The 14,631-nt window shown below is 35.0% G+C and overlaps 2 protein-coding genes across 5 annotated transcripts in view; one reads left to right on the top strand and one right to left on the bottom strand.

Annotated features, from left to right (window-relative positions):
• Positions 1-14,631, bottom strand: part of LOC141899320 (dynactin subunit 1-like) — a 45,875-nt gene that overhangs the window by 27,547 nt on the left and 3,697 nt on the right. The window lies entirely within an intron of this gene.
• Positions 391-10,118, top strand: LOC141899322 (perlucin-like). The gene is made up of 3 exons (XM_074785565.1): positions 391-506; positions 7,458-7,649; positions 8,591-10,118. Exons 1-3 carry the CDS (start codon positions 413-415, stop codon positions 8,839-8,841), a joined length of 537 nt encoding a protein of 178 aa, XP_074641666.1. The 5' UTR covers positions 391-412; the 3' UTR covers positions 8,842-10,118.

Below are 14,631 nucleotides of genomic sequence, written 5' to 3'. Positions count from 1 at the left end.
ATAAATGAATTCGGGACTAAAATGCGAGAAACAAAACCCGGAAATAAAATTTGAATTTAAATAAATTGAATAAAGGGAATGGAAGCCGGATAGATAAATCTGATTGCATTGTAAACAATAGAAGTCAGATTTGAAAATAGCGAGCAGATAACCTTTGATTGTTGAAAGATACCATTCCGAAGAATGGGGGTTATAGAGACAGTAAAGAATGGAAGATAGGGATCGTATTGTAAAGCGTGGAAATTAGGGACTACACTGACGTGAGGAAGTCAATAATTGGTTGTATATCAACATTTACCCACAATACCCGGTTAGTTGTCTAATCCAATAGTAACAGAGTATCTCGTATAATACGAGACCTCCCCTTCGGAAACTCAACACTCACGCAACAAACACTACCAGCAGCATCAACATGAGATTAACATTACAGATTATACGGATTAACCAGCGGATTATAATCCCCGGATTAATAGTCGTTTTATTATTCGCCATTTCCACAACGGCAGGTAAGAATTCCGTAGGTCGCATTCAACAACACGTATTAAAGTAAAGTCCCACAATCACTAAGTGGAAAAACTTAAAATATTGAAATGCTAAAATTTGTCAAGAATCCGAATTTTCGGTTTCAAACTAAAAACAATTCATTGACAGTCATGTTATCCATTCTACTCTTCTTAGTTTCACCTCATCAACACAAATAACATTCACCAAAACTTTCTTAAAATCTGTTACAAAATCTTTTTTATCATCTTCGCTTTAAATCTGCTCGTACAAATTTGAGATACGGTATCGATTTTAGAAAGTCTTTAACTTTTTAACATTTCACGAAAAGGCATCAGATGGGTGTCGGTTAGGTCATAGTTTTTGTTATAAGCCCCATGGGAGAAGAAAGTACTGCGCAGTTAGAATAAAATGAAAACATTAAATTGAAATTATGAATCAAAGTTTATTCTTAGATAACAAAATTAAATATCTAAAAATGAACTTTGAATGATAATCGATTAGAAATGAAATTATCTTCAAAGTAATGACAAAACAATGTTTGATGCAACGGCGCGAAGCAGAAATATTCGGAGAAAATGAAAAAGTTAAAATTTACTTTTTGGATATTTTTCTGAAACGAGGAATAAAATCATTTCATAAACAAACTCGAAATAAATGAATATTCAATCAATTTATGGTAAATTTAATTGGTTCTTTTCATATTAAAAATAATCAATGTTTTATGTAGGATCGACACGAGTGAAAATTCTTATTTTAAATTTACCGATAAATAGATCGGACGCTTTCACAAACCAATCATTTGATGCAATAATATTCACTTAGAAGTTTTTCTATTTCTACAGAACCCAGTTCAGGTACTGGTTCCCCGGGCTTGGGTTTGGTTTAACATAAATGATTAACTCCTTAATCTATTAAAGATAAACTGAATTGATAAAGAAACTAAATCGATTTAAAAGGTTACTTTTTTGTGACGAAACTAGTTCAAATATGACAGTGAAAATGAATTATTAGAATTCCACTAATTCGGTGAACTTGCAATGTGAAACTTCGCCCACAAGTTCAACTCCTTGTCCCTTTATAGGAAATAAAATCGTGAATATCAAAATAATTTTCGCTACATTTCTTCAATCAGATGAAGAGCTCACACCTGCCACCACGAGTTGGAAAATTTTTTGTCTGTATAGGGTCGACCACCTAGTATATTACATTACATGGCCAACCTCTCCTAGTTTAAATACCTATATCCCTCTATATTATGATTCATTATGAATTCTGGGCACGTTTTTCATGTGAGTCTTTATTTAATGATAACTAAGTGAAGTTTTCTGCAAATAGACACAGTTAGATATACTTTGTTCACCTCTTACAGAGAGAGAGGGAGAGAGAAGAGAAAGAGAGGGAGAGAAAGACAGTGACTACTCAGGGTCAAGAGGACAGGCACCGTGCGCTCCTCAAACTATATCTCAACAATCCATTATCATTAAGAGCGACAATCGTCAAATCATACCCACATTCGATTTACAATTCGCGTCATTTCATTTCATTTCATTTGAATGAGAAAAAAAAATTTGGTTTTTTTTCCGATGAATTTCTTACCTCAGAATGTCAATTAGTTCCGTGTGAAATTACGCGTGAAATTGTCGGTTTTGAGACTATCAAATGTGGTTAACTCAGAGACAGAGTTAAATCATTTCCTCACTTTCGAGACGATCGTCTTAAATACATCGAATGCGAAGATAATAAATACGCGAACGCGTCTCCGTCATCCGTCCACGCAGAAAACATCCCTGATCATTCTCAGAAATGTTTATTGTTTGATGAACAATAATATTGAAAGTTCGGCGCCAGATTTACTGAACCGTCCCTGTCTCTTTCCTTCCTAGTCTCTACTGACGTGATTCATTTTCATTGAGCCAGAAAGAAAAATCATAATTTCCACCAATGTTTGAAGTACGTAGCTAACGACGATAATTATATTCTAGACAAACCAACAATTGAAAGAAACTTTGAGAATTTGTTGCCAATTAATTGAATCCCCATGTGAACATAACAACAGTCTATAAAACAGACCCAAGATAAACAGTTACTTGTCATAGACAGATACTCATAATAGACCGATATACATTTATTTGCCATAGACAGATAGACAGTTACTCTAGTCATAAACAGATAGACAGTTATTTCTTGCCATAGACAGTTAAGACAGTTACTTGCCATAGACAGTTAGACAGTTAATTGTAATATACAGATAGACAGTCACCTGTCATAGACAGATAGACAGTTACTCTAGTCATAAACAGATAGACAGTTATTTCTTGCCATAGACAGTTAAGACAGTTACTTGCCATAGACAGTTAGACAGTTAATTGTAATATACAGATAGACAGTCACCTGTCATAGACAGATAGACAGTTACTCTAGTCATAAACAGATAGACAGTTATTTCTTGCCATAGACAGTTAAGACAGTTACTTGCCATAGACAGTTAGACAGTTAATTGTCATATACAGATAGACAGTCACCTGTCACAGACAGATATACAGTTACTTGTCATACAGATAGACAGTTACTTCATGTCATAAAAAGATGGACAGTTACTTCTTGTCATTAACAGATAGACAGTTACTTCTTGTCATAGACAGTTAGACAGTTACTTCTTGTCATAGACAGTTAGACAGTTATTTCTTGTCATAGCCAGATAGACAGTTACTTATCATAGACAGATAGACAGTTACTTATCATAGACCAATAGACAGTTACCTGTCATGGACAGATAGACAGTTACCTGCCATAGACAGATAGACAGTTACTTGTCATAGACAGATAGACAGTTACTTGTCATAGACAGATAGACAGTTACCTGTCATTGACAGATAGACAGTTAATTGTCATAGACAGATAGACAGTTACCTATCATAGACAGATATACAGTTACTTGTCATAGACAGATAGACAGCTACTTATCATAGACAGATAGTCCTTGGAGTAATTCAATGATTACTCCAAGGATAGACAGTTACTTCTATTCAAAGATGTTACTTTTCTATGGAAATATGGGCAATAATGACAATTATGACAATTCGTCGCTAGAAGTTTACGAAGAAGTAACACGATAAATCAAACACTGCCCCAAATCATCGACTTTATATCGAATTACACTCAGGGCGAGCCTCAAATAAAAACCGCGTATTAAACAAAACGTTTCGCCATTAAATAGAAAATTGTGGCTTCTAAAAACCATCAAAGAGTTAAATGTGACTTTCGAATATAACACGGTCCCCGTTCATGACGAATATAAAAGATTCTCAACAACATAAATTCATTGTTTATTTATTCTATTCACGTTCTATTTGAACGATAATTGAGTTGGTGAAAGAAGCCATTCAGCGCACCTGCCTAATTTATAAGAGAGCCGCGCTCTAATCCTCCTACGGACTATAGGGTCAGACTTAAAGAGGTTCCGTTACTTATAACCGAATTACGATAACCACGATTCGGCCTATGTTACTCGATTCCTTACTTAGATTCACAAATAAGACTTGAACTTTCTTAAAGCGACGACTAGGACGTGAAGTGTTGACACTTTACGCGGGGAAGACGTCAATCAGTCTTAAAGACGGCGAGCGTCTTACGCTCGGCGGGGGTTCACGTGTGTCCGTCGAAATAATTAGCCTTAAAATACGACACTTTACGAGGGCGCCCTGTCGCGCCCGCCCGCCGGTAGACTAACAGGCAGATCCGCGGGCGCCACGCTCAATTAAACAAATAAAAGACGCGCTTGTCTCTTTCTTTGGTCGGCGCAAAAATATCGGATATTAAAATGAACAATAAAATAAACGTGAGGCCACACACAGACTACAGGTCGCGGCCGACAACTTCAAACGAAATCGTTCTCAATTCTATATTTTCTATAAAATACTATTAAAATAAAACGTATTTCTAAAAATTTCTACAAGTTTTTATTCGTCTAATGCTGTGATCATTTATTCAATGGGGACTGATAAAAACAATGCTTTAACTGAAATGATAAGAAATGGTTGTTACCAGAGAATGATGGAGGGTATTGTTAATGAAAAGAATGACCAAACCTGACTGGTCTCCAGTCACCACACAGCTGACTGGTCATATCAGTTACTACACTGACTGGTCTCCACAGATAAATGGCCACCAGAACTGACCAGACTAACTTACAAACTCAGTCAGTCGCCAGAACTTGGTGGTCCGCTGGTTAGACACACGGCCCAAGGGGTTAGGGGGTTAGGGCAGTGGGTTAGGGTTGGAAGAGCTGTGGTTGGGGCTTTTTGTTGTTAATTTTGCCTAGATTTATAAATACCTTTCTAGAAGTCAGAATTGCCTGAACTATTCCCGAGATATTTGAGATCTCAAAATTCATTTATCATTTATCTAATTTATTTCATGTAATAAAACGTCAACATTTTGAGCGAGTTTGTAAAGCGAGTTTCGCAGTAGATATTCAGTGTATCTGCTCTGACACATTGTGTCCCTGTCTAAAGAAACAACTCATACGAGAGATGTAACTGGTTAATAATCGTATAAACAGTAATCAAATCAATAATATTGATTGATTTGTGATTGATCTATGATTGGCAATCAGTGTCAGCAATACAAACTGTGATTTACTCTGGAGCAGCAACAGCAGCAGCAACAGCAGCAGCAGCAGCAGCGTCATCATCCAGGTAAAAACCGGTCAATCAAACAGGTAAATTGATTGATCATCAATTGATTCACAATCAGAACAAACACTAAGTCATCAGCTGTTCAGCATCACTAGAAACAAACGTTTGAGTTCTGCTGTGACTATAACTACAATTAGTCAAATAATAAGGCTGTGTTGATCAGTTGATCAGTAAGGGCGTCCTAATCAGTCGGTCAGTCAGTGGAGCAGTATTGGTCAGTCAGTCAGTGCAGCAGTATTGGTCAGTCAGTCAGTGGAGCAGTATTGGTCTGTCAGTCAGTGTTTTGGTCAGTCAGATATTGGGGATAGGTGAAGCTGAAATATATTCAGTTCCAGCTGAAGATTAGTCAAAAAATATTGCGAAATCAAATATGATCAAAACTTTTGGTAAAAAGTTGTCATTCAGTTATTGGTCACATTTCTAAAATCATCATTTTGAGTCTAACTTGAATTTCTAATTCAATTTCCTAAGTGCACTGTAAGTCTTCATTTGGATAAGTCTTCAGCATAATGATATTCATTACAATGACAACTTAAGCGAGAGTCGCACGGTTTTTTTGTAGGTAAAAATGAAGCGTAGATTTTCAAGCGTTTTAAAACATATAAAAACATGGGGAGTTAAGTATGAGACAGTGACGACACTGAAGCTCAACGAACGCGCACGAAATATGATTCATCGATTTCACAAACAAACAAAGTCAATTGACACTTGTCTTAGATTTCAATTCCGCGATTCGAATCGTTATAAGAGATCTCGAGATCTCAATCTTCTCACGAATCTCACGAAAATATTTCACAACAATTTTCAGATTTCGACAAAAAATCGAAATGTCGGCCACGAACTGTGACTTATCCGTACCCGGTCGATGTACTGGGCTGGTTGGTAAAACAAAACTCGGCGATTCCGCATTTTAATACCAATATTTGGCTCGGTAAAAAGGTTTCCCGTTAGGAATCCGAAGCCGAAAGTCAAAACATAACTTTTACTAATCAGTCTCTAATCCATAAATACCGAGTGTTTAAGTGATGTATAAAAACGATCCATTAGAAAAGGGGGTGGGGGAGGGCGGGGGGGAGAGAGGGGGGTCAGCTGTTCGTATGCGTCTCGTTATATTACCCCCCACGCGCGCTGTTGTAACAGGTCTCACTAACGAACGCTAAAATCAAACATTCGAAACCATTTTTACAGCTCAGTTTTGAGTGCTTTTCTTTCAAAAGCTTTTAATACGTTGTTCCTCTCTCTCTCTGTGTTAGTTAGTGTTGAGTAAGTTGCACTGTATTTTGATTGATGACAAAAGCGGCAAAACTGTTAATGTTAATTTATCCTTTATGTTATGAAGAATTCCTACACAGTAACAAAAAAATGTTTAACTGTAAATAAAGCAAGAGGGTTAATAAGTCTACAATTCAACAAATATTCTTTAAAAAGAAAACATTTGTTTTAGGAACGCAAAGAGTTCTCTTTGTGTTATGAATTGTCGGGACTATGCACGTATTTCACAGGAAACAAAATTTGTTTTTAGTTTTTCTTTGTAAAACCAGGACCTGGTCCAACAGTTTTAATTCAAAACATTGGGTATTAAATACGAATTTGGTCAAGCCCATAAGATAAGCACATAGTCATCACATTAAAATGCTATAACTAAATTAAAAGTTGTCCCATCTACAGTAACTGAACCCGACAAACATTTTAAGTCATCACATCAATTACTACATTAAGTTGTCTCTATTTTTTTTTAGATATTGTATTTCTAATTTAAAGTCGTCATTTGTATATATGTCATCAATATAACCAACCACTACAACAACTTCAAGCGAGTTTCACTGTAACACAGGAGTTTTGGACCCAGTTCCATAGTTCCACATATGAGAATTTACTGAAATATTGCTAATTAATTAATTTCAACCACAGTCTCAAACCTAACTGAGAACCACGGCGGAACTGGATCCAGTTTTACGAAACGAATTAACTCATAAATTAATTCAATATAGGTTATAATGAATTAATATACTAAATTTTGTTAATTATGTACTTGTCATAAAAGTATTTTACTTTGACAATAAAGTTTATATTTATTCATAATGAATTAATGACGAAATTGAATCGATCTAAGATTTAATATTTTTGTGCGTTAACGAACTCCGACCCAATTTCGCAAAAATGATCAACTCCTAAAAATGAATTAATGAAGTAATCAAAGAGTCACGAGACCGCAAGCTCGATTAGTAATTGATAATGTAATTTATATATTTGTAGAATACAGCGGACAGGAGTTGAAATGTCCGGACGGATTTATGAAATGGCAGCGGTCGTGTTATAAATTCAGTAATTATAAAGCGTCGTGGTTAGAAGCTCAGGCGTATTGTCAGGTGATGAGGGCGAATCTAATCAGCATCGAATACTGGCAGGAGAACAGATTCATCGTCGGGTATATTCGCAAAAATAAGCGTAAGTTTCAATCTGTCTGTCTGTCTGTCCGTCTGTCTTTCTGTCGGTCTCCGAGTCGCCCACCATCATCCATATCAACCTAAATCTTATTGATGACAAATATCATCATCATAATTTCAGGATCTTGCTAAATTAATCAGTATACAATTCAAACTTTATGATAATAACCTTCCTCGACATTACTATATTATGGTTCACCTAGGAATGTATCTTCACTTATCTTCACTAATATATTAGTTTAGTTTCTTTCTTTTTAGGCACTTATTTTACAGTTCATTCTGTGTGTCATTTATTTTTTTCTTTTGCTTTTCTCCACGTTCTATGGAAGCCGCGATCGAGAAATTTTGGACCGGGCCAAATTGGCACCGATCAGGCCCGAGTCAAATTTGGCCCGTGCCTAATTAGAGAGTGCGTTCACATGTAAACCACTCGCTCTATTCCGGAGCCAGTCGCAATTCAAATGCAATCATTTGTTTTGTGCTGAACGCTGACTTTTTGGGTTGGGCCAAACAAGCATGGGCCCATTTGGCACCGATGAGAACAGTTGTTAAATTGTACCCAGTAGCTGTGTAGTCGATCTAAAAAACTCCTGTTTACTGAAAATTTAAGTTTAAAAAAAAATTCTTATCACCTTTACTCGAAAACAAATCCAATCGAAATTGTAGAGAGAATCCCACAATGATAACAAAAAGTCCGAAAATGTAACAAGAGATAGTACTTTTATTTCAACGTTTCGACTATATCCTAATAATCATCTTCAGGAATAATTGTACATTTTCTGACTTTTTCATATCATTGTGGGATTCTCTCTACATCGCGTCAACACGGATATAGTGTTCTATCAATCGCAAATCGAAATTATCTCAATCAGGTAAAAGTATTGAGAATATTCTTCTTCAGACAAGTTTGATAAAATATCGATAAAAATATCTATATTTCAGGCGCGAATAAGTTCAATCGCGGTTTTTGGATCGGAGGGAACGATTTCGCGAAGGAAGGCGAATGGCGCTGGGTGCAGACCGGAGAGCCGATCAGATACTGGAACTGGTACCACGGCCAACCGGACAACATGAAAGGACAAGAACACTGTTTAGAGTTGGAGAAAAAATACGGCTATCGTTGGAACGATCAACCGTGTCATATCGATAATCATTTCATCTGTGAAATTCCAACCGAGGAAATATTCTTCTAAAATCTAAACTAGAGAGGAAATTATATCGGCCATTCGTAAAGTACATACGTATCTATGGGAAGAGGGAAAGAGAGGGGGAGAGGGGGGTATGAAATTGGTGGTTACTCCCTCTGCATATATTGCTTCTAATTGCGGACATGAGGGGTTGAATTTCTGTGTTAAGCACAAGGGCCAGTTACACAGTCATGACTCAGATTTAAGACCTGTCTTCAGCTCATTTTGGTTCTATAACCAATCTAACAACTTAAGACCAGTCTATTATAAGCTCATTTTGGTTCTATAGCCAATGTAACAACTTCAGACCATCCTAAGCTCATTTTGGTTCTATAGCCAATGTAACAACTTAAGACCAGTCTATAAGCTCATTTTGGTTCTATAGCCAATGTAACAACTTCAGACCATCCTAAGCTCATTTTGGTTATACAACCAATCTAACAACTTTAGACCAGTCAAGGCTAATCTTGGTTCTATAACCAATGACAAAACTCAGCTTATTTCATTCTATGAACAAAAGACCAGTTTTGAGTTTAAAAACCACTTTCGAAGTTATATAAGTCCAGACTGTTCAACTGGTCCGCCGCTATTAGGTACTTTTTGAATGGCCCTTTATGCAAAACATATATATATAATAAAAATCCCCCAAAATATCGGGCATTTTTATGACGATGTAATAACAATAATTAGAACCACATTTACAACATACGTAATGAATCAGAAAAGTTTCTTCAAATAGTCATAATTTTGTTGTTAGAAAGTAGAAAGTTTCCAAAAGATATTCAGAAGAATTCACAAAATTGTAAATAGATATAGAAGACAGATATGTTTTCTCTCAGGTAGTTTAGGGGGAGGGGAGAGAGGGGATAGTGCTGCTCTCCTCGAGGGGGTAGGGCTAAAATAGATTAATGTAAATAGCTGATTTAGAGACTGTGATTGAAATCTAATTAATTATATGTTCAAAATTATTTTTCTCATTTCCAAATTCAATTATGAATCAAGCGGAAAAATCAAGAATAAAATTTTAACTAAATTGGAAAAAATGTTGGAATGAAAAAACAGGCAACAAGTTTTGAAATGTAACAAATGAATAACATGTTAATTGATTATCATGATAACGAGTGCTGTGAATTATTGTATTAATTAGAAATATGTAGTTGATTAACAAATAGTTAACGAATAGTTTATGATGTTAAATGAATTCTTTGTAAGTGAACTGAGCACCTCAAACTCCTCATTTACACCTCACCGATACAAAACTATAGCAACACAATAATATTATCTAACTGAAAAAATACATATATATATATATATATATTCATTTTTGGAGCAAATAAAATTGAAGTGTTTGTCTTATTTACTCTTAATTATTATGGTTTTGATTGTTTACTCACTCGCCAGAGATGAATCCCTACTAGCTAGTTTATGGCGTACACTGTTAAAAATAACTGCAATTTTACAGCAAAATTGTAACAAGATATCTTGTAATGTACATAATTTATGTAAAATTTACAATCACGCTGTCAATTTACAAAATAGTATTTGACAATTACAGTTTATGCTGTTATTCTCTGTAAATCTACAAGAAATCCTTGTTATGTTACATTACTGATTACTGGCCAAGTGTTGGCTAAGGTACCATGAGCCATTACTTAAGAAATAATTTTTAATGGTTTGATACAAAGCCACAGAGGGTTTTTAAAAAAGATTGTAGTGTAATTGATTAATATACATCTGTGAATTAATCATGGGATTCGAACCTCACAACGATACTGAATGAATTTTGGGATTCGAACGTAATGATATTGAACGTCTATTTACGGGACTCGAACATCACAGTGAGTAACCTTACTCTCGCTACTGTCGTTGAATAAACACCTGTTGGAAAGCGTGGTAAGCGTGGAAGTGGAAACGTGAAGTGGATCGAATTAGCATTCGTTTGGATTAAATAAGGATAGATCGAGCAACCTCAGTGTAAGTATATGATGTAGGCCTATGTTGTGATAACAAGTTTAGTTGAATTCTCTATATATTTGATAAAACAGTTCTTGTTAAAGAATGAGGCCCAAAAAATTGCCGTGGCTACCACCAACTCTACTCTCTCGCCACCACACCAGGGGGCGTTGAATATTGAATTATATACAATTTGCCTATTTATATTGGTACCTATGAATATTTTCTAACCACAATCAATTACAAAGTTGTAGCTTATGACATGTTGTATATGTTGAGTTTCAAGGTCATTAGTCCTTTTAGAACTTGTAGGCATATGTCATGGTCCAACCATCATGGGGCGTTGAATATTGAAATTTTCTGTTTGTTCGGCATTTCAAACCACTTCCCGAGTGGACATGGTGTCCCTGGACCCCTAGCTTATGAAGACGATCATATTTTATCTAGTGCCTTAGTGGAGAATCTTACTAAGTTTTGATTAATTTTTTCAGTTTTCCCATGCGATATCAGAACTATAAAGGACCAAAATTCAAGTCAAAAGTGTTAAGATGAGAAGTACTAAATATTTATAAGTAAATTGATTTCATATGATTACAAGCACTTTAGTTATGAGACTCATTATCCCGATGAAGCTATTATGCATTAGTTGCAGACTTGTAATCTCCTAGGTGAGACAATTTTTTAGAAAGATTAAAGGTTGATACTTACCCTTTTTTTCTTACAGGTGTGTCATGAATATAAACCCTGACAAAGGTTCAAAATCGTTGAAGAAACGCAAGTATTCAGTGGACCCAAGGATAATTAGACTCGTGAACGACTTGAAGGAAATGGATTCAGATTGGGGCATTTAGAGTAACCACTTGTAAACCTTGCATAATTAATTAATAGTACATTTATATAAGCATATAAAATATGGCAGGAAACTGGTCTCATCCATTAATTGATGCACTTGTATGGTCGGAATTCAAGTGAATTCATAATCTTTTGATTTTAAAGTTTAAAGATTTTTGTTTTAATATCAAATATTAACTTTTATTATATATGGTGTTAAGAGTTTCAAAAGTTTATGAAATGTTTTATGTGGAATGTGATTTTCATTTCTTATATTAGATTTCGTCGCGTCTGACGCTTGACACTCCACTAGAGCATGGTTCCCACAGTACAGGGAAAAACTTGGGAATTTTTAATTCTTGTAAGTGTGAGAACCATGCCAGAGGAGCTTTAAGTTAAGTCAGGTTAAAATTCTATGATGTGTATTAGATAATTTTGAACTTGTTCTTCTCTGTTAAAGAGTTTTATTTTCTCATAAAATCTCTTTTGATTGTATTATGTTTTGACATCATTGTTCAAAACATTCATCTGCTCAAATTTTTGACAATTTTCTTTGAAAATGTGGATATGAGTGCGTCAAAAGTTTTGACTTAAATTTAGTCACTCGTTTTTCATTAATTCATGTGAAGTAGATCTTAATTCGTATCATTTTCGATTGATTATAACTATGATTACATGTAAGGACATATAGATTAAGTTCATGTACAAGTAATCTAAACTAAGTTGTGTCACATAGATGAAAGCTGGTCTAACTAAGTCGTTTTGGGCAGCAGTGAACTTGTTAACTGTTTTTCAATTTGTCTTTCCTTTGTGCAAGCTAAAATAATTTGAGAGAGTGGCAAAACAATTATTTTTTTAAAATCATGACAAAGATTTTTAATATCTTTGAATGTAATGAGAACTTGTTAAATGAAAATCTTGTTGCAACGAAACCTCCCAGAACAATGAATTTAATAGTTCATATGCGGTTTGTGAATTTTCTCTTTGGTCAGGCAGGATTGTCAGGATTTTCTAGTGTTCATTATACCAGTGTTTCTTAAAACATTGGGTAATCATACAAGGTTGTGACGTGGTTACACTGTACATGTGTTAAAAGTAACCAATTTGGGACATTGATGTCTAACAAGAATCTGAAATACGGACATGTAAATATTTGAAGTTCTACCATGAAATGTTACTTGTTTGTTTATACATTGAGTATGTATGACAGCTTTTTTGGTTTCGTAGAAGAATTAATTCAAATTTAAACTTTAGGAGTATTTTCTAAGAATAAATCATCTATGTTATATTGTTACATGTAAAATCTGTTGTTATTGTTTTTACATATTTGTCTTGTGAAATGAAATGAAATCTTGTAAATTTACTGAAAATTCCTGGCAGCAAAGTTGACTGGGAAAAGTTGTATTTCTACAATTGAATCTTGTAGTATTACAAGTTATTGTACTGGTTACAAGTGCATGTAATTTTACAACTTTTGCTAGTCAACTTTGCTGCCAGGATTTTTTAGTAAATTTACAAGATTTTTTCTAATAGTGTAAGTAACCCTGAGCAAGTGTAAAATGCGGGCAGCTTGAATATCAAATAAGTTTAAATTTTTGACTGAATTTGCCTTTCTAGTTTTACATAGCCATATTGTAAAAAGTAATCCTGACAAGACAAGAAGCCCGAATATATCCTGATATCGATAAGCGATCGATCAACATGGACCCGGTTCCACAGTTGTGAGTAAGAGTTAACTCTAGAATGAAAATCAGTAAATTTTCAATGAGTTGACTCTAAGAGTCAAATCTTAACTCAGAACTGTGGAACTGGATCCTCATCTAATTGAAACTTAGTGTAAACTTTTCATTCAGAGTTCGCCCCAATGAAGAGCCCCAACCATACTGAATTATAGACAAAACCAGAATTTGGAGAGGAATATACACAAATAATCAACCAACCCTGTCCTGCAAATCAGTCTTAAATCTAAGTCCTGACAAAGATATTTTCGGGGTGGCCACTTTCATTCGACCTGCTTCACCCCTGGCATTTCCCTGACTATTCCCTGACATGTACGTACGTCGTTTTCCCTGACTTGATCTGCTAAGAATCCAATCAATAAAACCCAGTCAAATACGCACAACATAGACGGAAACTGTTTGAGTCTCAACGCGCGATCTAGCAATCTCGACAAATTTCTTGATTTTTCACTGATTTTTTCCATAATTACAAAATTCCCTAACTATTCCCTGATTATTTGAAATAAAAACAAATTCCCTGACTTTTCCCAGATTTCCAGGCAAACAGCCACCCTGATTTTCAGTCTTAAATCGTTCAAAAGTGCAACATTTCCAAATTTTATACTTTGCGAATCAACTCTTTGATCGCGACTTGTCTTGTATCGCTATACCTGAAAAACATAGGCCTATACTGGAGCACTGTTTAGCATAAAATCGGAAAGATTCTGAGAATACAAATGAAAGGGAAAAGCGTGTCTCAACCTACTAACTCCCTACTGAACATCACCAAGTCACAACATCAAATACAGACAGTTAACAAACAGTATTAACATGTAGCTAATATCTTAACATGAACTCATAAAAACTATAAAACTATACATCAATGGATGCTCGCATTATGAAACACGTGTTTAACTCATAGCAGTTTCCTAGAAATATATCTCATTTATCGAAAACATACTTATGACAACAAAAGTTTTATGGAATTTTTCTTTTCTGAAATAAGGTTTCTTCAAATGTTTGCTAAGATTTCACTTTGAACTGTGAAACCAGGTCCTCAGTTAGCTGGTTTATTGGCAAGGGCGCGTTCGACCTCCCAACCTAGAATATCTAGGATACCCCGTCAAAACTTTTTGGAAATCACGCTTATTCTGTTTCATGATTCACGATCAAAATTTTGTAAAATAAAAGTAAAGTAATCCTAGATCCTACTTTGACTAGGGCGACTTATATCAAAAACATTAAATGATATCAAATATAAGCATCAATGATTGAAGAATTCAGCTAGAAGTTC

The sequence above is a fragment of the Tubulanus polymorphus genome, chromosome 2, assembly GCF_964204645.1.
Source record: "Tubulanus polymorphus chromosome 2, tnTubPoly1.2, whole genome shotgun sequence".
Taxonomy (NCBI): domain Eukaryota; kingdom Metazoa; phylum Nemertea; class Palaeonemertea; order Tubulaniformes; family Tubulanidae; genus Tubulanus; species Tubulanus polymorphus.
Note: the sequence above shows the minus strand (reverse complement) of the source record. Positions and strands in the feature narration are given on the sequence as shown.

Coding starts and splice junctions, on each gene's coding strand:
- LOC141899322 (XM_074785565.1), top strand. CDS start 413: ATGAGATTAACATTACAGATTATACGGATTAACCAGCGGATTATAATC. Junction 507..7,457: donor CGCCATTTCCACAACGGCAG/GTAAGAATTCCG, acceptor ATATATTTGTAG/AATACAGCGGACAGGAGTTG. Junction 7,650..8,590: donor GTATATTCGCAAAAATAAGC/GTAAGTTTCAAT, acceptor TCTATATTTCAG/GCGCGAATAAGTTCAATCGC.